The sequence below is a fragment of the Trematomus bernacchii genome, unplaced genomic scaffold (genome assembly GCF_902827165.1).
Source record: "Trematomus bernacchii unplaced genomic scaffold, fTreBer1.1, whole genome shotgun sequence".
In the NCBI taxonomy this organism is placed as follows: domain Eukaryota; kingdom Metazoa; phylum Chordata; class Actinopteri; order Perciformes; family Nototheniidae; genus Trematomus; species Trematomus bernacchii.
In genome coordinates, this window is record NW_022987709.1 from 708,702 (window position 1) to 736,271 (window position 27,570).

At 42.4% G+C, this 27,570-nt stretch overlaps 1 protein-coding gene across 1 annotated transcript in view; it reads left to right on the forward strand.

Moving 5' to 3' along the window:
* Positions 1-27,570, forward strand: part of ryk (receptor like tyrosine kinase) — a 69,392-nt gene that overhangs the window by 19,380 nt on the left and 22,442 nt on the right. Inside the window, 8 exon segments of the mRNA XM_034140925.1 lie at positions 3,186-3,307; positions 4,026-4,125; positions 4,791-4,922; positions 5,974-6,030; positions 6,884-7,025; positions 8,687-8,787; positions 13,434-13,517; positions 16,638-16,763. Coding sequence (XP_033996816.1) covers positions 3,186-3,307; positions 4,026-4,125; positions 4,791-4,922; positions 5,974-6,030; positions 6,884-7,025; positions 8,687-8,787; positions 13,434-13,517; positions 16,638-16,763 — 864 coding nt within the window.

Consider the following 27,570-nt stretch of genomic DNA (forward strand, 5'->3'; position numbering starts at 1 on the left):
GGATTTGTGTGCACTTGTCAGTAATCAGGCTCCCTTTATAAACACTTATAGTTCTGCCTCATAGTGTTCATATTTTCCCTTATAGTTATCTTAAGGGTTGCCCCTTTTATAGTTGAGTCTCTCACTTAAAGCACAGTGTATTACAATATATATTATATATAACAATCCGCACGCCCCTCTTCTTCTTCCTTCTTGCATTTGTGTTTTAGCACTTGTCTGTGCTCAATGCTCTCACTGGCTAAACAGATTTCTATAGATCTATGTGAATCCACTGGGCTGTTTCCAGCAGCTCAACGTTGATGCTCTTAGAGAAGCCGTAGTTCAAGAAACTGGCGACGCACTGCTCAGGTCGGGAGAGAATCAGAGGGATTAAGTCACTTCTGTTGATATGTGATGATAAATGTCCCCATATTTTTCTTTAAACAATGTCACATCATGTAATTGTGCATGACGAGCTTAAACAGTAAAAGTAAATGTAGCACTGTAGCACGGATTTTAAAAGTTGTTTGTTATGGCGGCAAGTCACTGTGTGGGAAAATGTATACAGCTTTGTATACAAGCACTGCTGTACATGTTAGTATGTGTTTTTGATTGATGATCCTGCTGACCTCTTATTTAGGATCATTCATGAGAAATGGTTGCCATTGAGGCAGAATAGATTGCATTCTGTAATATGTGCAAGTATGGATGAATGAAAACTGAAATCATTAATTAGAGAATCTTTCATAACAGATTTATTTTAAGGTGTATTTCCCGTACGAATGTGGGGTTATTTATTTCATGCAGTATAAAACGTGATTTATTACTGTAAACATTTATATTTTGTCTGTCGTTGTTATTTTTATATTGTGTCATGTGTTCTGAAGTTGAGTGTTTTTCCAGGTGATACAGTGTGTTCTGCCCTGGCTATTGTTAATCACTAGCAGAGAAAATGGAAATGTCTTGCAGGAAATAATCTCTGAAACATAACACACTGCCAAGTTATCATGCTGGAATTTAAAATGATGTTGTTATTTTCTGTTAGCATTTACGAAGAATGTTAGCATTGGAGCGTTTGCATCGGCAGTAGCAAACAGCATGATGATGAAGTGAGGCACTGACCCAACACTTTTTCACAAGAGTCCCGTTTAAAGGCACGCCTTCTACTCACTCGGTTTTCCAGTCCAAAGCTGAGTGTGAGTCGGTGCTGAAGCTGCATGCTTTGGCCTCAGGAACACTTGTTCCCTGTCTGCTCTGTGTACTCTGTCAGGCTGCTGCTCCTGCTATGAACTTGTTGCAGTTAGGTAAGATGACTATGGTACTGTGGGGGGGACAGACTTGAGCCAGACACACACTGGTCCTTCTCCTTTATGTCTGGGTTCATAGTGAAAAACTGTGCAGCCGTATATTGAGAAAAAGATGATGGGAGAAATTGAGCACAAGAAAATGAATTATTATTTGCTAAAGTGAATGGCTGTGTACACATCTCTTAAGTGCCCTCATATACACACATGAGAGACTTTGTTATATGAGTCATATGCATTACAGAATTCTCCAATCCAGTCTTGAAGTTGCTTATTTAAGGCTAGGCTAGAAGCCTAAAGGCCCGGACACACCAAGCCGATTTTGGCCGTCGATGGGCGTCGACACGCCCTACTCAGATTGGTGTGTCCCGCACCGTCGTGTCTTTTCAGCCGTACCGACACCTTTTCGGCCGAAAACCAGCAGTCGGCCAAAGGCTGTCGGCAAAATAAATCACTCTGATTGGCTGTTCAGCTAGCGAATCAGTGCATGAGAAGCGAAACGGAAGTGAGGGACCCAAACAAACTATTAAGAAGGCAAATCTGAGATTTCATGTAACTCCAGCTCTCGACACAGGTTGGGGAAAGCCCCATGAGCTTCTCGCTGTAGAGTGAACATGGAACGCACACGCTATTTGTTGTTTGTTTATATCACGCAGTCTGTTCTTCTTCTCTCTGTGTATCACGCAGTCTGTCTTCCATTTGTTGCCTCTTTTGAATGACGAATACACACTACCGCCGCCTGCTGGTAAGGAGAGTTATTGCCACTCACGCATGCGCAGTTCGTACGTGCTTCTTGGCCGTCGGCTGAAGTCTTTGCAGTGTGTTCCAGTGCGACACATGGCCGAGACGCAGAGACGCGAGGCGACGCAACAGTCAGGGTCCGTCTGTGTCAGTTCTTTGGTGTCAGCTTGGTGTGTCAGCTAATTTTTGGATTATAGCAATAACCTTCTTATATCTATTGCAACAACGATTTACCTGAAGGTCCACTTACTATCTTCTTCTGCTAACATATTTATCAGCAGATGCTAATGAGTTTCTTTTCAAGATTGAACATAAATGATCAAGTCTTTTATTTAGCTAATCAATTATAATAACACTATAGTAAATCTCATATGTTTAAGTAATGGTTTAACTATATTTGTAATTGTACATGTAAGAGTATTCCTCTTAACCCAACCAGAAGCAGCTTCTTAATGAATGTGAGTGGGTAAATGCTAGAGAGTGTTTTTAATTGAGCTGATGTGTGAGAGGTCTATGAGCCACAGCTCTGAGACGGCCCAGGGGTATTTGGGGAGCCTGGGCACATTCTTCCCCTCTCTTTAAACTAGATACTCTTGGCCTGATAGACAGACCCCGCTCTGCCAGACAGACGCTTCAGAGCACTGATAGCACTGCCCCGGGTCGGGGATTCACCAGCACACATTTCACTTGCATGACTTTTTGTGATGCAGTAGTAAAAATAAAACGTATTGGCTTGACTTTGTTCAAGGGAATGTGAAAGAAACACAACATGCTGTACCTAAGCAAAAATACGCAAAATAAAAACTGAATGGTTGAAAGTCCAGTTTTTATATCAGGAATTCCAAACCCTTCCTTTTCCCAATTTACTTCCCTGGATAGAAAATAGCACTTGTATTTGGAAGTTGCCTGTCTTGAACTTTTTGAAGTTTCACTTGGGCACCAAGAGGTCTCAAGTGCTAACAGATGTGGGCAGTCCATCTCTTTTATTGTGGGGAAACCCCCCAAATCCAGGCATGCAGTCTGAGTGGATATTACCATTATTCCTCAGGCTTGCTCTGTGTGAGTGTCTAAATCTACCTCTAAATTACAAAATGTGTTTTCTCGTAGATTTACAAAATCTGTCAAATATGGTAAAATGTTTGGTCCTCTGTCCTCACACAGGCCTGGATGCAGAGCTGTACTATGTGCGAGATGACGTGGTGAATCATTACGCGCTCTCCTTCACCCTGCCTGTGCCCAGTGAGACCAACAGCCTGCACTTCTCATGGCATTCCAAGACAAAGGTAAGTCTCAGCATCAGGAACTGATGAGGGGAGTGTTGGTGACAAGCATAGGTTTCACTTCACTTTTCTATTTCAGTTCGAACCTAATGAAGAACATATGTTTCTCTGTTGTCCACGTTCATAAAGCCCGCAACAACACCATAAGAGCACGGTGCAAAGTGTCTAGATGCTGTACTGTAGTCCGCTGTACAGAAAACTGTACTTTCCCCACAGCAGACGCACATTAATAACATCTCCTGGTGCATCATTAATATGTCTGATAGTGGGATTCTCTTGAATTCTCCTATGCACTATTCCTTAACGCTGTGACGTTTCACACAGAGGTCAAGGAATAGTGGTTAGGAAAAGACGATAGGAGCTGATTTTTGGACAATTCAACAGCACCCTTAGACATGCTTACTTGTGCACACTTGCAGGGTAGAGGTGTAATTCAATGACAAACATCGATCGTAATCGTTCAAATGCACCTGACAAATGAAAACATTGAAATTGTCACATAACTCTATCAGTCTACGAGCACCTCTTTCCTAGAGAGCTTTTTTTATTGAGTGATATCAATAATGGCAGACTTTATGATACCAGTTCAGATCAGATATTTTATTGTTTTGCAAAGCATTGATTTAATATGGTATGGTGATAAAACTTGGGATTTACACCCCTATTGCAGGACAACCCATCTGTGTGTTGACAACTGTGGTTCGTCATTATTTGTTTATAGGTCGACTACCGGCTTGGCTTCCAAATGGACAACGACGTGGCCATGAACGAACCCCGAAGCAACATCTCCATTCAGGGGGAGGTGCCCCGCGTTCCCTCTGGTTCGTCAAATATAATCCTTTCGTTTCATTTATGAAAAATATTGGCTCCTACATGCTTAAAAAAATGTGTCAGTTGTGTCAATAGGTCCATGCTCTTACTTGTTTGAGTAAGATGGGAGTTTTAATTGAAACTCAGATGCTGAAACAGTGTTAAAGGAGAGGCAGAAATACACTTATCAGTTTCCTGGCTGAGCATTTGACGAGAGGATTGATGCCACTGTCTAGAAAAAGTCAAACAGTAGTCTGCGTTTCACCCTAGCTTATATACCAAAGTCATTTAGAGCTTGTATTTTTTATATAAGCATATATATATATATATATATATACACACAGTATATATCTCACAAATCTCAGACATATAATAGCTGTGTGTGTGTGTGTGTGTGTGTGTGTGTGTGTGTGTGTGTGTGTGTGTGTGTGTGTGTGTGTGTGTGTGTGTGTGTGTGTGGTGTGTGTGTGTGTGTGTGTGTGTGGTGTGTGTGTGTGTGTGTGTGTGTGTGTGTGTGTGTGTGTGTGTGTGTGTGTGTGTGTGTGTGTGTGTGTGTGTGTGTGTGTGTGTGTGTGTGTGTGTGTGTGTGTGTGTGTGTGTGTGTGTGTGTGTGTGTGTGTGTGTGTGTGTGTGTGTGTGTGTGTGTGTGTGTGTGTGTGTGTGTGTGTGTGTGTAGTCTTCAGAGTGGACCTCTTCTGTTCGGGCAGGGTGGATGGAGAGGCTGTGTTAACAGTGCAGCTCAATCTGACCATACGTGCCAACAACTACACAGTGCTCAACTTCAAGAGGAGGAAAATGTGCTATAAAAGTAAGTATATTAATAACCAGCTAATAATCTCAACAAAGGTATGGTTATAGGTAGCACCCAAGAGTGGTTGAGTGTTAATATGGCTGCATTTCAGATCGCATACTTTTACTTTTTTTCTTAGCGTTAGCAGTGAGTTAGCACACTTTCAGGTTCCCTAGTTTCATATTCAATGTTTTTTTAATTTGTTTTTGGTTCAGTGGCTGAAATAGGGTCTTTGGTTAACACCACAAGGCATTTTTATGTATTGTTCTATGACATAAACCACGTCACACTGTCTGAAGCTTTTACGTATTTTAAAGACTAAATGAGACGACTAAACAACATCACACATTGGCCGCCTTAAGCTTAGCGATGGTGACGCGAATACAGGTGAGTGGCATGTAGTTTGCTTTTTAGCATTACATCAGCTATTTACTCCCTATTGCATTTAAGCTCCAACTATTATAAAAGTGGTGTTAATATGTAGAGATTATCCTGTTGAAATTAAATGTGTAAGTATCATAAGTGCGTGTTTGCCACATACAGTATCTTACTTCCTGCAATATTCTAGAATCCAATAGAAAAATCTGCAAAATGCGACCACATGCAGTTTGACATCCTGGTATATTTGGCTATCTGCATTTAACAAACTAAATGTTCACGGCATACAAAACATGGTGATATGGGTATTGTAACACGTTTTCTTTCTTTTCAATCAGTAGCAATGTTATTGACCTGTAGACTTTGATATAGCAGAGATCATGAGCAGCAGGGAGAGCACAGCACTGAGCCCTCTCTTCTGTGCTTATCCTGCCATGAATATTTCAAAAGGTGTGTTGTGAAAAGAGCCTATTGTGTTGACTTGTAACAGAATGTCAAACACATACTGTTATGATATTTGGATGAAATAAAATACTCAACCAAAAGAGTAGTAGAATTTGAGGATGCACTTTTAGCACTAGATTTTTAAAGTAGAGCTAGATTTAGCAGAATCCAAGATTTAAAAATAAGGCTGTCATTCAACTGAAGGTAGAGTGGATATCATTGTCTTTGCTTTTTCTTCTGTGAACAGGAATAGATTCTGACCCAAAGTTTCCTCTCAGCAATAAAACTCATCCACAGCCTGAATGTAAGTACCTCTTCCTCCGCTCCATGTAGTGTCTATCACTGATAAACAGTGGCTGTGTTAGTACTGAGACGTCTCTCTGTACAGTCAAACTCACCATAACCAAGGTATATGTTTTCAGGCCCCTAAGAGAAAGATTCCTTCTCCTATTGAAGTGCACTCTGTCCCCCCACCCCCCCTTGAGTGGCTGTCGTCTTCCAGTGAGTTTTATTCGGGCCCTTTGTGCACCCACTGGCCCAGGAACAGAGTGCCATTAGTGGGTTGTCTCCCTTCTGCTTGGGTAGGCCTGTGGAACCTGGGGCCCTGCGGGGCTTTTAGAGAGGTGATGAGAAAGGCTCTCAGACACTGGACCCTGAACGCAGCCTCACTCCCACAGGCCTCCATCAGCCATGAGAGGAGCCCTCGGTGCACTTCCAGTCCCCCCCCCTTTCATGTCTTTTTGTTATTGACTAACCTCATATCTGTTCCCTGCTTCTTTCATATAATGGGGGAAGCTTTCTTTAATGACTGGTATTTTGTGTCCAACAACGCTCTATTTTATAGTTTGATTTAGAGCTGCAACTGTCATTCCAATGAAAACATATTATTTTGATAATGGATCTACTGTTAAAGTAATTTTATTATGCAATACTGTCAGAAATTGATGTTTTCAGCCTCATGTACATAAATGTTAATATATTTGGGTTCTGTACTGACAAAACAAGTCATTTGAACATGTCAACTTAGGCTATTAGAGCTGGAATATACATTTTTCACAATTTTCTGTCATTTATAAATAAAAGGTTTGAATGATAATTAAATGAATTGTTTGTTGCATCACTATTCTGATTTATAATGTGTGGCTTGTTGTCATCAGTAGATGGTGTGACCGCCCCCACCACCTCCACCCAGGTGTTCTACATCAGTGTGAGCGTCTGCTGCATTGTGATCTTCCTAGTGGCCATCATCCTGGCCATCCTGCACCTGCACAGCATGAAGAGGGTGGAGATGGAGGACAGGTCTGTTTCTTTCGTTTGTACACGTATTAAACTGCAGCTGATAAGAAGCGGCAGATTTACAGCCTCGTATCTGTCACCCGCTGAACTTATGTCAGTTTTTTCTGCAGAATTCTGCTGTTCAAAGACAAACAAAAATAGATAATCTCCTCAAAAAGAATGATATCGCGTTAAAGCCGCACTTAAAGGGGACCTATCATGCAAAATGCACTTTTGTACGTCTTTTATACATGAATATGTGTCCCCGGTGTTCCAGGGAACTCACCAAGTATCAGAAAACACAACCCTCTCTATTTTCCTCCATATCCAAATCTCTAAAAAAGGGGCTGCAACGGATCTGATAAAAACTGATCCAGATTTGAACACTTCTATGTCGTCACAGAAGTGGCGCTACGGCTATTGGGCCAACTCTCCACCTATCAGGGGAATGTGGGGTTGGGCCACGGCCGGCCATTGCCGCTCGAAAGCGCTGGAGACGCTGTAGTACATATGCCAGGCCTGTAAGTGGCGCTGTAGTCTGCCACAAAAGCAGCGAAGAAGACTTCCCGCGCATAGTTACCATGGTTACCCTTCTGTTTATTCTCCGCTGTGGCTTTTTTTCTCCCTCCCCGAGGCAAGCGTTTGCTCCCGCTGCTTTAATTCAATGCAATCCCTCCCCGTCGAGGCAAGCACTGTAATTCTCTCCGGTTAGTCCACCAGCAGATGACAAACACCCACCTCTCCGCCTCTTCCAAGGAACGAGGGGACTGTGCGGCAGAGTTTCAGTTTCAGTTAGGTTTTCTTTCGCCGGTCAAGATGTCCGTTAAAGTTTAAATCTTCCGGACAAAATTAGAAAAGTGCCGGTCAAAGGTCTTCTTTGTTATTTATTGAGCTTTAAAACAAATGAATAACGACTCTATATAATAAAAGGCTATAATAAAACACGGAGGACGGAGATCTATTTTTCTCCCCCTCTTCTGACTTGATCAGAGCGGCTCCCCTCTCCTCCGTGGTCAGCTGCAGCTCACAGAATCTGCCCCTTGCAAAAACAGTGCTGGAGAACAGCAAATAGAGCGAAATGAGGCATGGCTAAAATGCATGATCTGTTTGGTATTTTGAAAACAGAAACGTATAAATATACCTTATATAGGTATGGCCCTACAATATATAATTTAAATATAGCATGATAGGTCCACTTTAAGTTTCCACGCTGTTCGATTCCTGTAATCTCCACTCCAGGTGGCTGCAGGCAGCTCTGCAGGTGATCAGCTGTGAATTAGATCAGCACATCCTCCCCCTGTTGTCCCCTTATTCATTCTTAGAGGTTAGCCATCGGGACAGTGGGACTGTTTTCTTCTTTTCCATGGAAATCTCTCTAAAGTTAGTTGCCGTAATGTTGTTTTGCCAAAGTGGTCTGATTTGATCACATTGCATGATGTGATCCTTGTGGTATACAAGAATATTATCTTGTTGTGAACTCTACAGCCTTCTTTTCTGAAATGACTCATTCACAAGCTTATATTCATGTTTTGTTGTGATGTTCACTTTTGAAATCACTGGATTTGAAACTAGCTTGTTACTCAGAACATGGGAAGGATTTTCATTTAGTAATGCGTTTACCAGTTACTGTTGAAACACAATCCTGGTGCCTCTGGATAACTTCTCCTCTTCTTCTGTGTGTTCAGTGTGAGTGACAGTGGGAGCTCGCAGGGCCTGTCTCAGCCGTCCACACAGACCACACAGTACCTGAGGGCGGACACCCCCAACAACGCAGCCCCCGTCACCAGTAAGGCATTTTACTCTTTCTTCTAAAGGCAAATAGTAACAAGATGCAGCATCACTCCAAACATGTTTGTGGTAATCAAACTAACATGGAGTACATTCAGTCTGCCATAGTTGTTTTCTTCTCTTCTTACCCTGGCATCCATGTGTGCATGTTTTTCCAAATGCAATAATCTACTGTGATGACCTAAATAGCTTAACTAGCATCATAAGACTGTAATGAAGAGCAGAGTTCCTGCAGTGATGTTCTCTGTCCTTTGGTTGCTAACACCCTTGTGACCTATTACTGTGTGACTGATGTTCTCAGAGCTAAGTGTCAGGCCAACTGTGGAGCCGTAAGGGAAGCCAAGTAGTCTTCTATTGGAGTTGATGTAAAATTAAAACATAGTGGGAAAAACAGACGTACAGTAGCAAAGTTTAAGTAAGAGCTAAGTCTAAATATTCATCGTCTCCTACCTCAGAACCAGTGGCGTTTTCTCCTGGAGGCCAGGTTTTTCTGGACTGTAGTTATCATTTTAATAAATAAAAAAAACCCTTCATTTAGTTTCGGTAATTCTTCTGTGCTGTGTGTTGCTGCCATCTCTCCCCCATTCTCATTGAGTATTTTACAAAGAGTGAAACAGCGCCCCTCTAGATGTTATGGTGAAACAGTATATTTGTATATCATGTCATGAGGCGCGTTCACACCGCAGTACTTTTCCCACTTTAGTTCCGATATAGTTCCGAAATGTCGCGTTCACACCAAAAAGAGCCGGAACTCAAATGATTTCATGAGAACCTTTTTACCCCCTTTTCCGTCAGTTTTCCGTCCCTGCTAGAGAGCAGGGACTTTCGTGGGAGAAAAAGGTTCCTATGTCTGATTGGCTGGGCGGATTGCAAACCACTCCCAAAAAGTTTTGTGAAGCCGCCATTTTATTATCCTCGCATTAGCATTATTAGCATTAGCCCAGCGCAGAAACGCAGAGAGACTAACTTATGGCAACACAAAAGAAAACATGGGAGCGGTAGAGATGAGGAGGTGTCAGCGTTCTGGCGATTTACTCTGAAGGCTTCAGTAGAAGCTGCTGGGAGTCCCAGCAGCTTCTACTGAAGCCAGTCCCTAACTCCGGGGACTTCCGGCCAGGGACTTCGGGTGGCGGTATACGCCGTGAAGTTGTTTGCGGCCTGCCAGTAAACCCAAAGCAGAAGAAGAAGAAGTGACGTCAGCGGCTTCATTTGCCTAATCCTCCCCCAGGGACTTATTCCGGTGTGAACGCGATCTGTACTTAGTTCATGAGAACTAAAGAGTTCTCATGAACTAAGTTCTCATGAACCTTTGTGGGAAAAGTACTGCGGTGTGAAAGCGCCTATGGTCGAGAGGAGGCCAGCCGAAATTGTCATCCCTTGCTTAAAAGAAAATTGAGGGATTGACCAATCAGATGAGGCTACCGTCATGCCCCTGCCAACCTGTGATTAGTCAGGGCCATGCCAAGGGAAGCCACTCGCCCTCTGGCTTCACTCCAATCAAATAGCATCAACTTCGTACTGTCATCACCGCCCATAGCAAGTAGCAACATTAGCAACAGAGACGAGAGCCGCGTTCACACCGGAGTACTTTTCCCCGTACTTTTCCCCGTACTTTTCCCCTTTAGTTCCGTTAGTACCCCTTATGTTGCGTTCACACCAAAAAGAGTACTTAGTGCCGGGAACTTTTACCCCCATTTTTAGTGCCTGCTAGAGAGGTGGTACTATCCTGGGGGAAAAAAGTGCCCCAGCTCTGATTGGCTGGGCGAATTGCAAACCACGCCCCGTAAAACTCTGAAAAGTTTTGTGAAGCCGCCATTGTATTTGTGGCATTAGCATTATTAGCATTAGCATTAGCCCCGCGCACCAACGGACAGAGACTAACTTATGGCAACACAAAAAAAAACATGGGAGCGGTGGAGTGATGAGGAGGTGTCGGCGTTCTGGCGATTTACTCGGAAGGCTTCAGTAGAAGCTGCTGGGACTCCCTGAAGCCAGTCCCCAACTCCGGGGACTTCCGGCCGGGGACTTCGGGCGGCAGTATACGCCGTGAAGTTGTTTGCTGCCTGCCAGTAAACCCAAAGCAGAAGAAGACGAAGTGACGTCAGCGGCTCATTTGCGTAATCTTCCCTCAGGGAAAAGTACTCCGGTGTGAACGCGATTGGTACTTAGTGCCCTGGGGTAATAAGTGCCGGGGCACTAAGTGCCGGCACTAAGTACTGCAAAGTATGCGGTGTGAACGCGGCTGAGGACTGCTGCTGCACTTGCCGTGTGTGTTAGAGAGGGAAGGGAAGAGAAGGTGGACTATCGCATGCATTGTTTCTGCACATAACCGTTTTTCATACACGTAGCCTACTGATACTTTGATGTGAACGTAAAACTTTAAAGGTCTCCTGATTTAGTTTGTGAACGAATGCTTATTTTTTTATTCATTACCGAATCTGCACTGCGCATTAAGCGAGAGAGTTTCGGCTGGAGAGTGCGTGCGGACCTGTCTGTTAGATAACAGGCGTGTGCAAGTCCTGCATCTGTATGATACAAATTTGTGTCAAATGATACCGGGCGCTGTAATAACTCATCTGGTTACGTTATTACATTGAACCGTAGTAGAAAAATTCTCCTTTTGCCAGACAGAAAGTGAATCTCACTGTAGCACTCGTCCGCCAGCACAGTTCTTATTAAGTGGTTGGTGGGGGTGTTAGGTGGCTTGGCTGGCACCCATTATGATTATTAGTAACTCTGTAATGTATAACTTGAATTAATATGGCTGCACACAAAAGTTCAAAGCTTTATTCAGAACGTTGTCATTCAAACTCTGAATGAACAGTTGGATGCTGTACAGCTTTTGGTTTCTGTTTGAAGCTAGTATTTCTGCACAGTTGCAGAATAAGATCGGGCTTCACTAACAATATTAGTATTTTACTACTTGTAGAGTTAGATTCCAGTGATGTCTGTGTAGGAATGTTTCTGACTTGTGAGATTCAGACGTTCCAAAGCTGCAGAGCATCCAGAAGTCCAAAAGTATTGATAAAAAGTAGATTTTTATCTTACTACATTCTCTTCTTTTTAATTCCATATTTTTTTGCGTTTAGCCTTTCAAAAACATTTTCACTGTGGTTTGCTCTCCCACTTGCACACAAATGGACGCATACACTAACAAGTTATATTTAACTCTCCCTGAGGTTTCTCCCATTTTTCCCTTTAAACTGTGGGTTTTTCTCCGGAAGTTTTTCCTTGTACGATGTGAGGGTCTAAGGACAGAGGGTGTCGTTTTCTCATACTGATATTCTGCACACACTGTGCTGTTGTATTTGCTGTAAAGTGTCTTTACTGTAGGGTATTTTTTATTATATGTACAGCACTTTGGCTCGACCAAAAATCATTTAAAAATGTGCTATATAAATAAAACTTGATTTGATTTGATTTGATTTAATAAAGGAAGTTGAATTCATGAAAAAAAGACACATTTATTGGATCCATAACTTCCTTCAAATTGACGCAGCGTTCATATGTCCAAGGGAATATTGTCCAGCACATAAAAAGACATCTTATTGTTTGTGTCTTGTTTGTCTATTTTGTCAAATAAATCAGCTATTTGTCTTTGTGTGCGGGACTATTTCTTGGGAGCATAAAGGCAACTGCTACCAGACTGAATGTTTTTATTAGCCATCCTTCAAACACCCTAAAAATGAATTTAGAGCTACTAATCTTAATACTGGTAAGGTATAATAATAATAATAATAATAATACATTTTATTTGAAGGTGCCTTTCATAACACCAAAGGTCACCTTACATTTCACAAGATATTCAAAACAAAAAGTAAAAAACTGTAGAACCAGACAAAAAACATAAGCAAGGTGAACATAAAAGAGGCAGAGTAGGCAGACCCAAGTGAGGGGGGCCAGGACAATAAGAGGGAACATGGAGCACTACAGTGAGGAGGCTGATCTGAACAGGTGAGTTTTGGCACGTTTAGTGTCAGGTTACTCTGCTGCAGCCACATAGATCCATCTTCCTCAGATTGTCACAGGACTTTGCCCAGACCCTTTGGCAAGTTGTCAGTGTTATTCATGATATTTGATACCATTCAGTAGGCGATCCTTCACCGCCCTCTTGTGGATACACACCCACAGCTCACCTCCTGTGCATTTAGTTAAAGTGTGTGTGTGTGTGTGTGTGTGTGTGTGTGTGTGTGTGTGTGTGTGTGGTGTGTGTGTGTGTGTGTGGTGTGTGTGTGTGTGTGGTGTGTGTGTGTGTGTGTGTGTGTGTGTGTGTGTGTGGTGTGTGTGGTGTGTGTGTGTGTGTGTGTGTGTGGTGTGTGTGTGTGTGTGTGTGGTGTGTGTGTGTGTGTGTGTGTGTGTGTGTGTGGTGTGTGTGTGTGTGGTGTGTGTGTGTGTGTGTGTGTGTGTGTGTGTGTGTGTGTGTGTGTGTGTGTTGTGTGTGTGTGTGTGTGTGTGTGGTGTGTGGTGTGTGTGGTGTGTGTGTGTGTGTGTGTGTGTGGTGTGTGTGTGTGTGTGAGATCTGAAGGTGTACTACAGTAAACATCCATACATTCACTCGGGTCATGTTGTGATTTGAGCGAGCTATCCATTAAATCACCTCTTTCTCACTCTCTCTCCCCCCCCCCCCCCCCCTCCTGCCATCAGACAATCACCCTGGTTCTGCACCCATTCTCCAGCTTGCTGCCTCCTCCTTCCAAAACCCCGGTGCTCCCCCTCATGAAACCAAAAGTAAGTTCCGGTGAAGCTGCAGAGACGACTTAAGACTCTAACCATGATGTCGTCATGTGCACATAAAAACATTATGAACACTTTAACCATGTTTTGTCCATAGTTTTCTGAACTTCACAATGTTTGATTTAATACAGTACCTCTGACCCCCCACTCATTTCACCTGCTTCCTACTAACATTCATAGTGCCCCATCAACTAGTGCTGGAATAATATTCTACTAATCAATAAATCAGTCCACAGAATTATGTTGTGGAACAGTTCATTGTTTCAGTCATTTCTTAAGGTAAAACATGCTGATCTTTCTGGTTTCAGCCTTATTTTATATCAGAGATCTGTTTAAATCTCCACGGCGGCACCTTTATGGATTAGTGGTTATTTTAGGGTTGATTTTGGATCTCACTTCCCAGTGAGTCCATTTTTTCCTGTATTTTTCATTGAATGTTGCTACACACACACATCTTGTTATACTGCCAATGCTTTCATCAGGGGGCCTTGAGGCAGGGACAGTGAGATGTTATGGTACACTCTCTGGGCGACTGGACAGAATTCAAGATTCACGGCTTTATTGTCATGTGCACACTAGCTACAGTGTAGATATGGCAATGAAAAATGTAAGTCACAGGCTCCTCCAACAGTGCAACATGAATATATATAGGACATAAAACAAATAAAACAGATAAAATAGTGCAAGAGAATGTTTTGAGATGTGCAAAAATGTAAATACAAATAAAATAGAAATAGTGCAAGAAGAGTTTATATACAAGTAAATGGAATATGATATATTAGATAAATAATTGGCAAGATGCAAACCGGTGAATGTTATGGATGTTCTTAGTTCAGGTGTTTAACAGTCTTATGGCCTGTGGGATGAAGCTGTGAAGCTGAGTCTGGTGGTTTTAGTCCTGATGCTGCGGTACCGCCTGCCAGACGGCAGCAGACAGAACAGTTTGTGGCTGGGGTGATGGGGGTCTTTGATAATCCTGAGGGCTTTCTTCCTGAGCCGCTGGGTGTAGAGTGCACCTGTAGAAGGTCAGGATGCTCTCTATGGTGCACCTGTAGAAGGTCAGGATGCTCTCTATGGTGCACCTGTAGAAGGTCAGGATGCTCTCTATCACCTGTAGAAGTTCAGGATCCTCTCTATGGTGCACCTGTAGAAGGTCAGGATGCTCTCTATCACCTGTAGAAGGTCAGGATACTCTCTATGGTGCACCTGTAGAAGGTCAGGATCCTCTCTATGGTGCACCTGTAGAAGGTCAGGATGCTCTCTATCACCTGTAGAAGGTCAGGATACTCTCTATGGTGCACCTGTAGAAGGTCAGGATGTTCTCTATGGTGCACCTGTAGAAGGTCAGGATGCTCTCTATGGTGCACCTGTAGAAGGTCAGGATGCTCTCTTTGGTGATGGTGTTTGTGTGAAGAGTCCATGTCAGGTCCTCAGTGATGTGGACACAGAGGAACCTGAAGCTGCTGACTCTCTCCACCGTAGTCCCATTGATGGCGATGGGGGCGTGTCCCTCTCTCTGCTGCTTCCTGTAATCCACTATCAGCTCCTTGGTTTTGCTGATGTTGAGATGGAGGTTGTTATCCTGGCACCAAGATGTCAGGTTTTCGACCTCCTCTCTGTAGGCCGTCTCGTCGCCGTCGGTGATCTGGCCGATGACGGTCGTGTCGTCAGCAAACTTCACGATGGTGTTGGAGCTGTGTGTGGCCACGCAGTCGTGAGTGAACAGGGAGTAGAGGAGAGGGCTGAGCACGCAGCCTTAAGGGGCACCGGTGTTGAGGATCAGGGTGGAGGATGTGATGTTTCCCACCCGCACTGCCTGGGGTCTGCCCGTCAGGAAGTTCAGGATCCAATCACAGAATAGATTAGTAGTTAATTTGTCAGGTGGTAATGAATGTACTGTGTAGTTTTAATGTTTCTTGTAGCTTTTAAACATCAATGCACAACTTCGCTAGCCTTACCAGAATACTAGTATTACCATGTATACAGGGAAGATACTGTATATAAACAATTTTCTATGTGCTCATGTAAACCCTGTATCCACAATGTGATCATAGCTGGGATAGGCAGCCAAAAAGGCTAACACGCTAACTGTGGGATTCATAAGGATGGTGTCCTTGTCTGTTAGTATAAAATGGTTTTCAGTTTATATATATTTTTTGTTTTAGCTTAACTGCATAAAGGACATACTATAAAGTGCAGTTATGTAGTACGGATTAGGCAGTGTTCAGATTTTGTTTAATTTGTTTTGGTTCCGTGTATATAACCAGCCTCTATCACAATAACTGTATAGTCCCCCATATATGCAGGTATTAGTTTTCATAGTGTTAGTAATTGTACTTATTGCTCTATGCAGTATCTTACAGGTTTGTAATTACTGTATTTATCATTTATTGTAAACAAAAAATAGTTCACATCTAAACAGCAGGGGGCAGCATTGACCTGTGGTGTGTTACTATACAGTTTGCCCCCTACAGCAGGTTTAAACTTTTATTCAAAGTATAATGTATGTTGCAATGTCTGCATCTTTGAACCCAGATGAGGTCTGGATTTAGATGCTTCTATATCAAGCATAAAACGTGTTGTTTGTCGCTCGAGAGTTTTCCATCTTCTCTTGTCTTGTTTGTATCTACAGTCTGTCCAGTAGCTGTTCACAGTTCAGCCTAGCTGAGTCTGCTCTAACCACGGACTTGTTTGATACTCATTCACTTTTTTTCCGTATGTGTGCAGATAAACGTTGTGTTTATGTGTTTCTTAAAGCCTACCTCACTTTACCTCAGTAAGCCAGCAGCTACTGACGGAGTACACAGGGAGGTTATGTAATGGAGGTGCTGTAATAAAGGACTTTGCATGAAGTTGCTTTGATGCAACATGTGCGGGGTACATGTCCTGCTGATTCTGTTTCTTGTAATTAGTTGAGTTCAAAGAATTTAAACTGGGGATTCTGGTTGTTTTAGAAGAAATGTTTCTTGTAGTATGAAATGTGTCAACAGGTATGTGAAGCAGACGTTCCCCAGGTTGTGTTCCAGTGTTAATCCAGGATAAAAAAAACGGTCAAATAATTTTAAATTGCTTTGTTTACATTTGGGTCATGTCTGTGTTTTCCCCTCTGCATAGGTTACCCATCGCTCCGCATTGAGAAGAATGACCTGAGGAGTGTTACTCTGATGGAGGCCAAAGCTAAAGTGAAAGACATCGCTATCTCAAGGGAGAGAGTCACATTACGAGACGTGTTGCATGAAGGTATTTGTCTCTCTTGTTCCCATTTCCTCTTTCTTTCTTTCCACTAAAAATCTCCCACTTATGTATTCTTCAGAACGAACAGTTTCTCTAGAAAGTCACTGAAAAGGGGAACACAAATTGTCTTTGAAGAGATGCTTCTCACATATTGTGTCGTGGGCAGAGTTGTGGTTTAGAGGCAACATTTGTGGAGAGGTTTTTGATGGCTGTAACAATAACATAGGTTATCACCAAACACATTATAGTTATAACATTATATAGTTACTCATGTTTCGCCCCTAATACAGAGATCAGAGACTTCATATTTATCTTATGATGCATTAAAAAAAATGTTTGAGTAAAATAGAAACAAAGGACCTATGCCATTGTGCAGTGGTTTTTCCCAATACAAAAAATGCAATAATTATTATAAAACAATTCCTCAAAAATGCAAAGAACAAAAAAGATGCGGAGTAATGAGACCAGCATCAGAACAGTGTTGGCTGAAATCAATTCTATTAATGCTGAATGAGAAGGAATTTGAAGCATCATTTTTTAACTTGCCATGCTTCTTCTTTCCTGGAATAATTTAATGTATAATAAACAGGGAAATGTATTTATAGAATGTGTGTATATATGAATCAGGGTTCGTACGGGTGCTGGAAATCCTTGAAAATGCTTGAAATTGAATGTGGTGTTTTCAAGGTTTGAAAATTGCTTGGATTTTGGGAATGGTGCTTGGATTTGGGACAAAGTGCTTGAAATTGTAAATGCTTTACTTTTACAATAAATTGCTGTCTGACTGAATAGTTCGCTTTTTAGATTAAAAGAAAATAAAGAAGTCGGAACAAGCTTAATTGCTTCGCTACTACATAAAACAGCTCCGCTCCGTCCTTCCCGCACTATGCGCGTGACCTGCAAGTGTTTTTTTTACGTGTAACCTGGGCATTCTGATGAGAGTGATAGATGCGATCACGATGCGCGAGTCTGCGCTGACGAGCCACATGAAAGGTACGTCGTAGTAGAGCATTTTGGATTAGGCTAACGTTTCATGTTACGTTTGTTTAAAGTGGACCTATCATGCTATATTTGAACAATATATTGTAGGGCCATACCTATATAAAGTATATAAAGTATATAAAGTGGAAGGAGAGTCACGTGATTCAAGATGGCGCCTGTGTCGGCTCGCCGCTCCCTCAGCTCTCTAACTTTAGCTGTCCTGTTTTTGTTTTATGTTTGTCAGAATGTCTCTGCTCTGCTCGTTTACGATCGCCAAGCTCTCCTCCACCTCAGACCCTCACTGGAGTTGATATTGCTGCCCAAACCTACATCTGGCAACCGTAAATCGACTCCCCCCCCCCCCAAGTGGGAGCAAGTATTTTATTACTTATAAATACCTCTCTTAGCTCAGGATGTGTCCCAGCTGCCTTCAAACATGCCGTGGTGCAGCCACTACTTAAAAAGAAAAATCTCGACCCTTCCATTCTCGCAGATTTTAGGCCCATCTCCCAGCTACCTTTTTTATCAAAAGCCCTGGAGCGAGTAGTCTACGCCCAGCTGCAGTCTTTTTTAACCATGCATGGAATCCATGAAAAGTTTCAGTCTTGCTTCAAACCCATGCACAGTACTGAAACAGCTCTTTTAAGAGTTTTTAATGATCTGCTCCTAGCCGCCGACTCAGGTAGCCCAGCTGTCTTGGTGCTGTTAGACCTGACAGCTGCCTTCGACACTGTGGACCATAGCATCCTGTTGTCACGGCTTGAACAGTCCGCTGGCATCACAGGCTCTGCCCTTGCATGGTTCAGGTCCTACCTGACAGACCGTAGCTTCTCAGTGCAGCTAGGTGCCTTCTCCTCAGCCATAGCCCCTCTTACCTGTGGGGTTCCCCAAGGCTCGATTTTGGGCCCCATCCTTTTTCTACTGTACATACTGCCCCTAGGTTAAATTCTCACAAAACACAACATCCCCTTCCACCGCTACGCCGACGATGTACAGATCTATCTGCCACTCAATTCAAATGTAAACTCATTACAGCTATTGATGGACTGCTTAGCAGAGATCAAATCCTGGCTGAGCCAAAATGTCCTCAACCTCAATGAGAGCAAGACTGAGGTTATCTTTTTTGGACCCCAACCTCTAGCCTCCCAGGTTGATGTTCTGGGCTCCCTCAAAAATAATATCCTCCCCTCTGTCACGAAACTTGGAGTGACCTTCAATAGCGCTTTTAAATTCGATAAGCAGGTCAGCAGCGTAGTCAAAACCTGCTTTTTTTTAAATACGACTATTGGCCAAGACCAAGTCGTTTTTATCGTTTGAGGACCTGGAAAGGGTTATTAATGCCTTTGTTACCTCGAGGTTGGACTACTGCAACGCTCTGTACGTGGGTATGGACCAGGCGTCAATTAAACGCCTGCAGCTAGTCCAAAACGCAGCTGCACATCTACTCACTGGCCACAAAAAGCGTGACCACATCACCCCAATTCTGGCCTCACTGCACTGGCTTCCAATTCGGTTCCGAATTGATTTTAAACTCCTTTTATTTGTTTTTAAAGCACTAAATGGGCTGGCTCCGGCCTATATAGCTGAACTCCTCCAGCGCTACACCCCAGCCAGAGCTTTAAGGTCTGCTGACCAGCTGTTGCTGATAGTGCCCAAGACCAGGCTCAAAACCCGAGGGCACCGAGCCTTCGCAGCAGCTGGCCCGAGGCTCTGGAACACTCTGCCCCTCCATGTGAGGTCGGCCCAGACCCTAGGGGTTTTTAAATATACTCTTAAGACACACTTCTTCTCCCTGGCCTTCTAGTCTGAGCGGAGCATGACTCCTGACATTTCCCTGTGTTTTTTTTTATTTTAATTTTAATTTTTTTTATAAATATCTGTTGTAATTTATTGTCTTTTATTGTGATTATAGAAATGTGTTTTTATGTGATTGTAGTTATTACATGTACAGCACAGAGCTGCAGCTGACCACGCCCCCCTGCAGGAGAGGGGAGCGTGCTCTGATCAGCTGCTGGGCTGTCAGAATAGGGGGAGAAAAAGAGATCTCCGTCCTCCGTGTTTTATTATATTATTATATAGAGTCGTTATTCATTTGTTTTAAAGCTCAATAAATAACAAAGAAGACCTTTGACCGGCACTTTTCTAATTTTGTCCGGAAGATTTAAACTTTAACGGACATCTTGACCGGCGAAAAAAAACCTAACTGAAACTCTGCCGTACGGTCCCCTTGTTTCTTGGAAGAGGCGGAGAGGTGGGTGTTTGTCATCTGCTGGTGGACTAACCGGAGAGAATTACAGTGCTTGCCTCGACGGGGAGGGATTGCATTGAATTACAGCAGCAGGAGCAAACGCTTGCCTCGGGGAGGGAGAAAAAAAGCCACAGCGGAGAATAAACAGAAGGGTAACCATGGTAACTATGCGCGGGAAGTCTTCTTCGCTGCTTTTGTGGCAGACTACAGCGCCACTTACAGGCCTGGCATATGTACTACAGCGTCTCCAGCGCTTTCGAGCGGCATTGGCCGGCCGTGGTCCAACCCCACATTCTCCTGATAGGTGGAGAGTTGGCCCAATAGCCGTAGCGCCACTTTACTGACGTCAGGACAGTGTTCAAATCTGAATCAGTATTTATCAGATCCGTTGCAGCCCCTTTTTTAGAGATTTGGATATGGAGGAAAATAGAGAGGGTTGTGTTTTCTGACACTTGGTGAGTTCCCTGGAACACCGGGGACACATATTCATGTATAAAAGACGCACAAAAGTGCATTTTGCATGATAGGTCCCCTTTAAATTAAGGTAATTGTAAACATTACTTTTGAAGGAAACTTTGGGCACAGGGTGATTTGGGTTGATTTATGTTAAAATGTACAATTACATAAAGTAATTAAAGAAAGTTATGATCTTACATCACACATCCTGATGACATTTGCCTGATTTTCGCCAGACATGTAGTGTGATAGTCCCAAGAGAGCAGCAGTCCTCCTCCTCTCATTTGTGTCCTGCAGGACAACAAATGCAGTGGGATAAAAACATTTGTAGCAAACAAATGGTGGCTAAATTATGGTCATCAGCATCTCCACTAATGGCGCGTTTCCACTACTCGGCCCCGCTCGGTATGGCTGGGCCTCGTTAGGACTGGCTCACTTTATGGCGCATTTCCATTACAGTTTAGGAACTGGGGTAGTATCTATAGTAACGCAGTGTAGGCGCAGCCGTGACGTGATCTTCAGAGAACCCCAGAAAAACAACACAAGCCGTTAGCTGTTAGCACTCAGAGCTCACAGCTCCTCATATATGTTCAGAAACTAGACAAAAGTTAAACAAGTACAAACCACAGACTGCCTGTGTCATGGTGAATACAGTCGCTGCTTTATTATGTCTGTATAGGCCGTTGTTGTGAGTGTGGACGGTCGGAGCATATACTGCGTTAGCTTAGCCAATCTCCATTTAGAAAACACGCATTTTAAAAGGTTTTTCGCCTGCCGTCTGTCTGCAGACTTGACAAAGCATTAATTCATGGTTTTTACTAACCGGTATCAGTATGTTGTTACTTCGGCATCATTTTGAAACGTGTATTACAATTAAATCACGGTCAAATATGTCCATCTTGTTGTAGTTGTAGCCCCCTTGCCAGCGATGCTCTCTCTAGTTTAGCATACTCAGGCCCGACTCAGCCTCGTTGTCTCTGGCCCTAGACCCGCGATTTTATGAGGCCAGAAAAACTGTGAATTAGGACCCGCCGGCCGGTACTAGGCCAAGTGGAAACGCAACCAAAGACGGGCCGCTGACGTCACAGCCCTCTTAAACCGTGCTCCGCGCTGGTAGTGGAAACGCGCCATTACATCTTTCTCAAGGCAGTCCAAAAGGCCTTTTAGTGCCGGCTTCTTTCCAGTCCTGGATGCACCTTTGTAGACCTCCAGCAATGTTGGGGCCAGGCCATCAAGTCCATCCAGAAACGATGAAAGCAGGTCCGTAGTGACAATTCTCTGGAACTCTGCCTGAATCTGAGGAGACACAGACATATAGAAAATATTCTACCAACAGTCTCCAAGATGCATGTGCAACTGTGCATTTTTTAGATGCAGCAGAAACCCGGTCTTCCACGTCCATGCTTTTCTTTGTAATGATTAACAATTACCTTCTCATTGTAACTGGAAAACCTGCACAACTTACAAGTCCACTTCATCCAGTTGCAGCGAAACAGAAATCTTCGCAAATCTGTACCTGTAATAGAGAACACACATTTAGGTACATTATGAAGCAGGCCTTAATAAAGTAATAAGAATTGAGAACATGACAAAGAATAAGATCCACACAATTACAACAGTTACGTTGCCCATAAACTACAAGCCTTGGCTTTCACAATGACAATATTATCCCTGAATTCATATGATAAGACTTAAACAGTGCTTCATTTAAAGGTGGACCTATCATGCTATATTTAAATGATATATTGTAGGGCCATACCTATATAAGGTATATTTATACGTTTCTGTTTTCAAAATACCAAACAGATCATGCATTTTAGCCATGCCTCATTTCGCTCTATGTGCTGTTTGCTGTCTACTGGGCTGATTCTATGAGCTGCAGCTGACCACGCCCCCCTGCAGGAGAGGGTAGCCCTGCTCTGATCAAGTCAAGAGGGGGAGAAAAAAAGATCTCCGTCCTCCGTGTTTTATTATATGTTATAGGCCTATAGAGTCGTTATTCATTTGTTTTAAAGCTCAATAAATAACAAAGAAGACCTTTGACCGGCACTTTTCTAATTTTGTCCGGAAGATTTAAACTTTACGGACATCTTGACCGGCGAAGAAACTGAAACTGAAACTCTGCCGCACGGTCCCCTCGTCCTTGGAAGAGGCGGAGAGGTGGGTGTTTGTCATCTGCTGGTGGACTAACCGGAGAGAATTACAGTGCTTGCCTCGACGGGGAGGGATTGCATTGAATTAAAGCAGCGGGAGCAAACGCTTGCCTCGGGAGGGAGAAAAAAAGCCACAGCGGAGAATAAACAGAAGGGTAACCATGGTAACTATGGGCGGGAAGTCTTCTCGCTGCTTTTGTGGTAGACTACAGCGCCACTTACAGGCCTGGCATATGTACTACAGCGTCTCCAGCGCTTTCGAGCGGCAATGGCCGGCCGTGGCCCAACCCCACATTCCCCTGATAGGTGGAGAGTTGGCCCATAGCCGTAGCGCCACTTCTGTGACGTCATTGAAGTGTTCAAATCTGGATCAGTTTTTATCAGATCCGTTGCAGCCCCCTTTTTTAGAGATTTGGGTATGGAGGAAAATAGAGAGGGTTGTGTTTTCTGACACTTGGTGAGTTCCCTGGAACACCGGGGACACATATTCATGTATAAAAGACGTACAAAAGAGCATTTTGCATGATAGGTCCCCTTTAATTAAATAAACAACTGAAATGTTCATCTTGATTGATGAGATATGATGAGGCATATTCAATCTAATACATTCATGGGATGCATGTAATAATAACAGGGAAAGGTAGTAGTGTGCATCCACATGAACATTTTTGTGTCTACGTGCATGCCAAATATATCAATGAAAAAACAATTATTTTTTTTATACCAAACTTTAAAGAAATTGTACAATGGTTGTAATTGTTGATTATTTGCTTGCACTTATTTTCCATAGACTATTCAGTGGATTATTATTGTTTTTTTTAGTAATAACTTGACTACCTCTGAAAGCAGAAGTTTAGGAAAAATTATTGTTCATGTATAAATATTATTTATTTTATTATAATATAAATATCTAACAATTACAACCATTGTACATCTTATTTATTCTTGTGGGTGAACAGTAACCTTTCCCTGTGTTATAATTACATACATCCCATTAATTTATTAGATTAAATAACAATAATCTCATCAATCAAAGATCAACATTTTAAGTGGCCTTGAGCACCCGACTGTTCCCGCTGCTAGAAACAAGCTTGATATTAAGACGCTTCAGTGCAAGTCCACAGGAACGAAATGCATTTTGTGCGACATGTAAGTTTATGGGCCACCATATTTCAATAAAAAACTAAATATATTCCTTTCTTTTCTATCAAATATTTTCTAAAAAGGCTAGAAATACACATTTGTCTCCATTTCAAGATGGAACATAGCATTTGTACCACAATTATAAATGCTAATTTCTGAACACCAATTAGCATTTTACTCGTTCAATTGCGCGAGGCACCCCCTCTGTATCTGGGCTCAGGTTTAGCGTGAATTGACTAACCAGAAAAACGTTGCAAGGATAGGAATCCACTTTAACAACTTGCTCGGCCTCTAACAAAAAACCCCCCCAATCTTCAAGTCCACCTATAATTATCCACCCAAATGACTTCCATTTCCAAAGCCATGGCCCCACGTACTAGAACCATAGCAGGGGTGCTAACAAGCTACAATTCTTAGCCGAACAGAGAGCCGGGACACGGGCTAATCTACCTGGCAGGAAACACACACCAACCTCTCCGAAACTTGCCAATTTAGCTTCAATATTTAGCCGTACAGCGAGCCGGGACACGGCTAATTACTGGCAGGAACACACACATAAACTCTCCGAAACGCGCAAATGTAGCTTTAATATTTGACCGAACAGAGAGCCAAGACACGACTAACACACACCACACCTCACCGAAACACGTTAATTTAGCTTCAATATTTAGCCGAACAGAGCCGGGACACGGTTAATTACTGGAACGAACAAACAAACCTCTCTAAATTAAGCTACAAACATAGGCAGTTACCATTCAAACTTTTAAAATCGTCATAAATAAGAGTAAGAATGCTTGAAACGTATTTATTTAATAAAAGTTTAGATAATCATAATCCTGTAATGTTTAGCTTGGTTAACTGACATTTTCATAACACTCTGCCCTGAAATAAAATCTCTTTATAACATTCAAACACCAGTTAGGTGTTTATTTAACTCCATTTAGCTACTTTTCGTTTTGCCTGAACCATTAAATATGCAACCACTCACCTCACTTTGCCTGTCCGTCAGTGGTTCATCAGCCGAAAAGATGTGCTTACCCGTTACTCTGTAGGTCATGTTCACTCACTGTCACATCGCTTTACAAAAACGTATTCATCCGCCGCTTAGCTTTTCGTAGTTTTCGTTTTGATAATGGCGAATCGAACTCGGTGGTTTATATCGTAAAAAAAAAAAAAAACTCATGTCCCTGTTAAATGCCTTCAATTAATGAAAACAACTATGAGACCGGGACTATTTTCACCGGGCAGGAATATGTCATCACTACTGCCATGTTAAGAGGCCATGGAAAGTTCCAGAACATTACACATCACAACTCACACTGTTCAGTCAAATTGACTTCATAGAATGTAGAGGTCATTGAACTGGCTTACAGAGCTGAGTTGAAATAATAACAACTTATGAAATTAAGTAGAAATTGCATAAATTGATATATTAAGTGAAAGTAACTTAAAGACAAAAGTTACAATAACTTAATGATCCAATCCTTTTTTACAGTGTACAGTAGGTGGCGCTATGCACCTTAAAGTTGCAATCCGCCAAAAAACCGAGAGAAGAAGAAGAAGAAAAACCTCCCGCGTATACTGCCACGCCCACCTGCTGTATATGAGGCGTCTGTTTACCTTCCGACCTCAGACATGAGCTTCGTCTGAGTTATTTAAGCAAACACAAATACAGATCGTCGACCAGTCAAATGCAATAGCAATGCTGATTCGGAAGCGAAGGCGGTTAAGAAGGATTGACAAAAGGATTGGACGACGACATGCACGCGCTATGGATTGCGTAACCTGTGTGAAATGAATAAACTGTGCCAGGTGTGTCGTATGCAGGGACGACAGATGAAAAATAGCCTCTTGGCTAACTCTGGCACATTTACAGAAATGTTCATTAATGTGCACTGTCCCTGTTAAATAAATGAATAAATAAAAAATAAAATAAAATGTAAATAGGCTCAGCAGTTAACACACCTTTATTATATATCCTCCTGAGAGCAACTGCATCCGTCTGCCATGAACCCTACAGAAACCTACGTGTTAGTTTTGGCCCATAGTGGCCTCCATTTGTGTCGTGTAAAATGGGGGAAATAAAAAGTTAGCAAATCCCCATGTCCTCCTCAGAGGACATTCATAAAAACATTTAGTTTTAGGTCAAATAATTATTACACTGGTCTGAAACTCACTACACTAACTCCTAAGATGTTCCCTTACTATAATTAATTAAAAATATTGAACTGACAACACTGGTAATTACAAACTTAACCATTTCTCTTTCTATAAATAAATAGTGCTTGTGTTGATGGACGCCATTTTGAAATACAATGAAATTATCTTTTTCAAAGCCACATATTTGGGGTGGGACACAATAATTAAAGCTTCGCCAGTTTATAACCGATGAAACATGATGGTATCAGAATAATCACTTACATGTGATGTATAGGATGCTACACAGGTCACTGTAAAGATAAAGTGTCAGAGGAGAAATAAGCAAGATGCAGGATCTGTTTAATCGCCATGTAGGTTCTCTTTTATTGCACACTCAAGACAATATCAATAACGGCATCACGCTGTCCCAGGTGTGTTGTATGCATGTAAATACAAGTTAAAAGTTTGAATGTAAATAGAAGTTAACATTTTCAATATAAAAGAAAGTGTCAGTAGTATCAAAACATATATATATATATATATAATAACAATAATAGGTAGGCTCAGCAGCAGACACACCTTAGTGCAAAGTGAAGTGTCAGTATTAATAACAGTGGCATATATATAATCACAATAATACAAAATTAACTGTCCCAGGTGTAGGCAATTTGGGGTGAAGTGTCTTGCCCAGGGACACAACAACATGCTGACTGCAGTGGGGTTTGAACCTGTGCTCCCCTGATCCAAACACCAACGCACCAGTCCACTGCACCACACGCCTCCCAACAAGTCATTGTACAGTTTATCAACGACGACAAGTTTTTCTTTATTTTTTTATTGAAGGCCTGTTGGATTTAATCAGCTCGCTTAGCACTGCCAGAAGCCCAGCCTGAAAGGTATTTTGTTGCTCCACCTGGCGCGCCGACACCTCCACCTGGCGCGCCGCCGAGTCAGCATGGTGCGGCATCACCATGAACAGCTGGTTGTCCGATTCCTGGGCCTTGTGTGAATGCAGCAGCCGTTCGTCGTGCATCTCCTTGGCACGCAGGTCCTCATTCTCCTTGCTGACCATGGCACGGCAGTCCATCGCCATGATGGTGTCAAGGAAGCTGTCATCCCGTGCCCGCTTTCCTAAGGAGAAATAAGCAAGATACAAGATCAGTTTAATCGCAATAACGAGACAACATTGTCCAACATTGGACATGGTGCAGGCAGGGACAGTGTACAAAATGCAGGTGTAAAGTAGAAGATAAGATAGGATCAAATAATATCAAAGTGCCCTTATTTATTGTTTTGTGCTTAATGTATGCTTGAACTTTGTTTTATAGGGATTAGTGGACATCAGTTAGATGCGTAACCTTCTTTCAAGGCCAGAGTAGTTACAGTGTAAGTGGATTGACATCTAACATAACATGGCTAAGTAAAATTATAACAATCAATAAAAAAAAAAGGAAAAATAAATTGAATTTCAATTACATTTTTACTTAAATGTGCAAAATATTAGAACATCAGTCTTTGTGGCATGCAGGTAATCAACTGTTTAAGCTTTTACCATTAACATGTAGACTGAATGTTGCAAATGACACTTATAGCAACTACAATGTAAGTTATTTTTTACCTCTCTATTCATTCAGTGTAGCCACAAAGGTAGCATTATGTCCAGCTAGCATGCTAATTGCTAACGTTATATTAT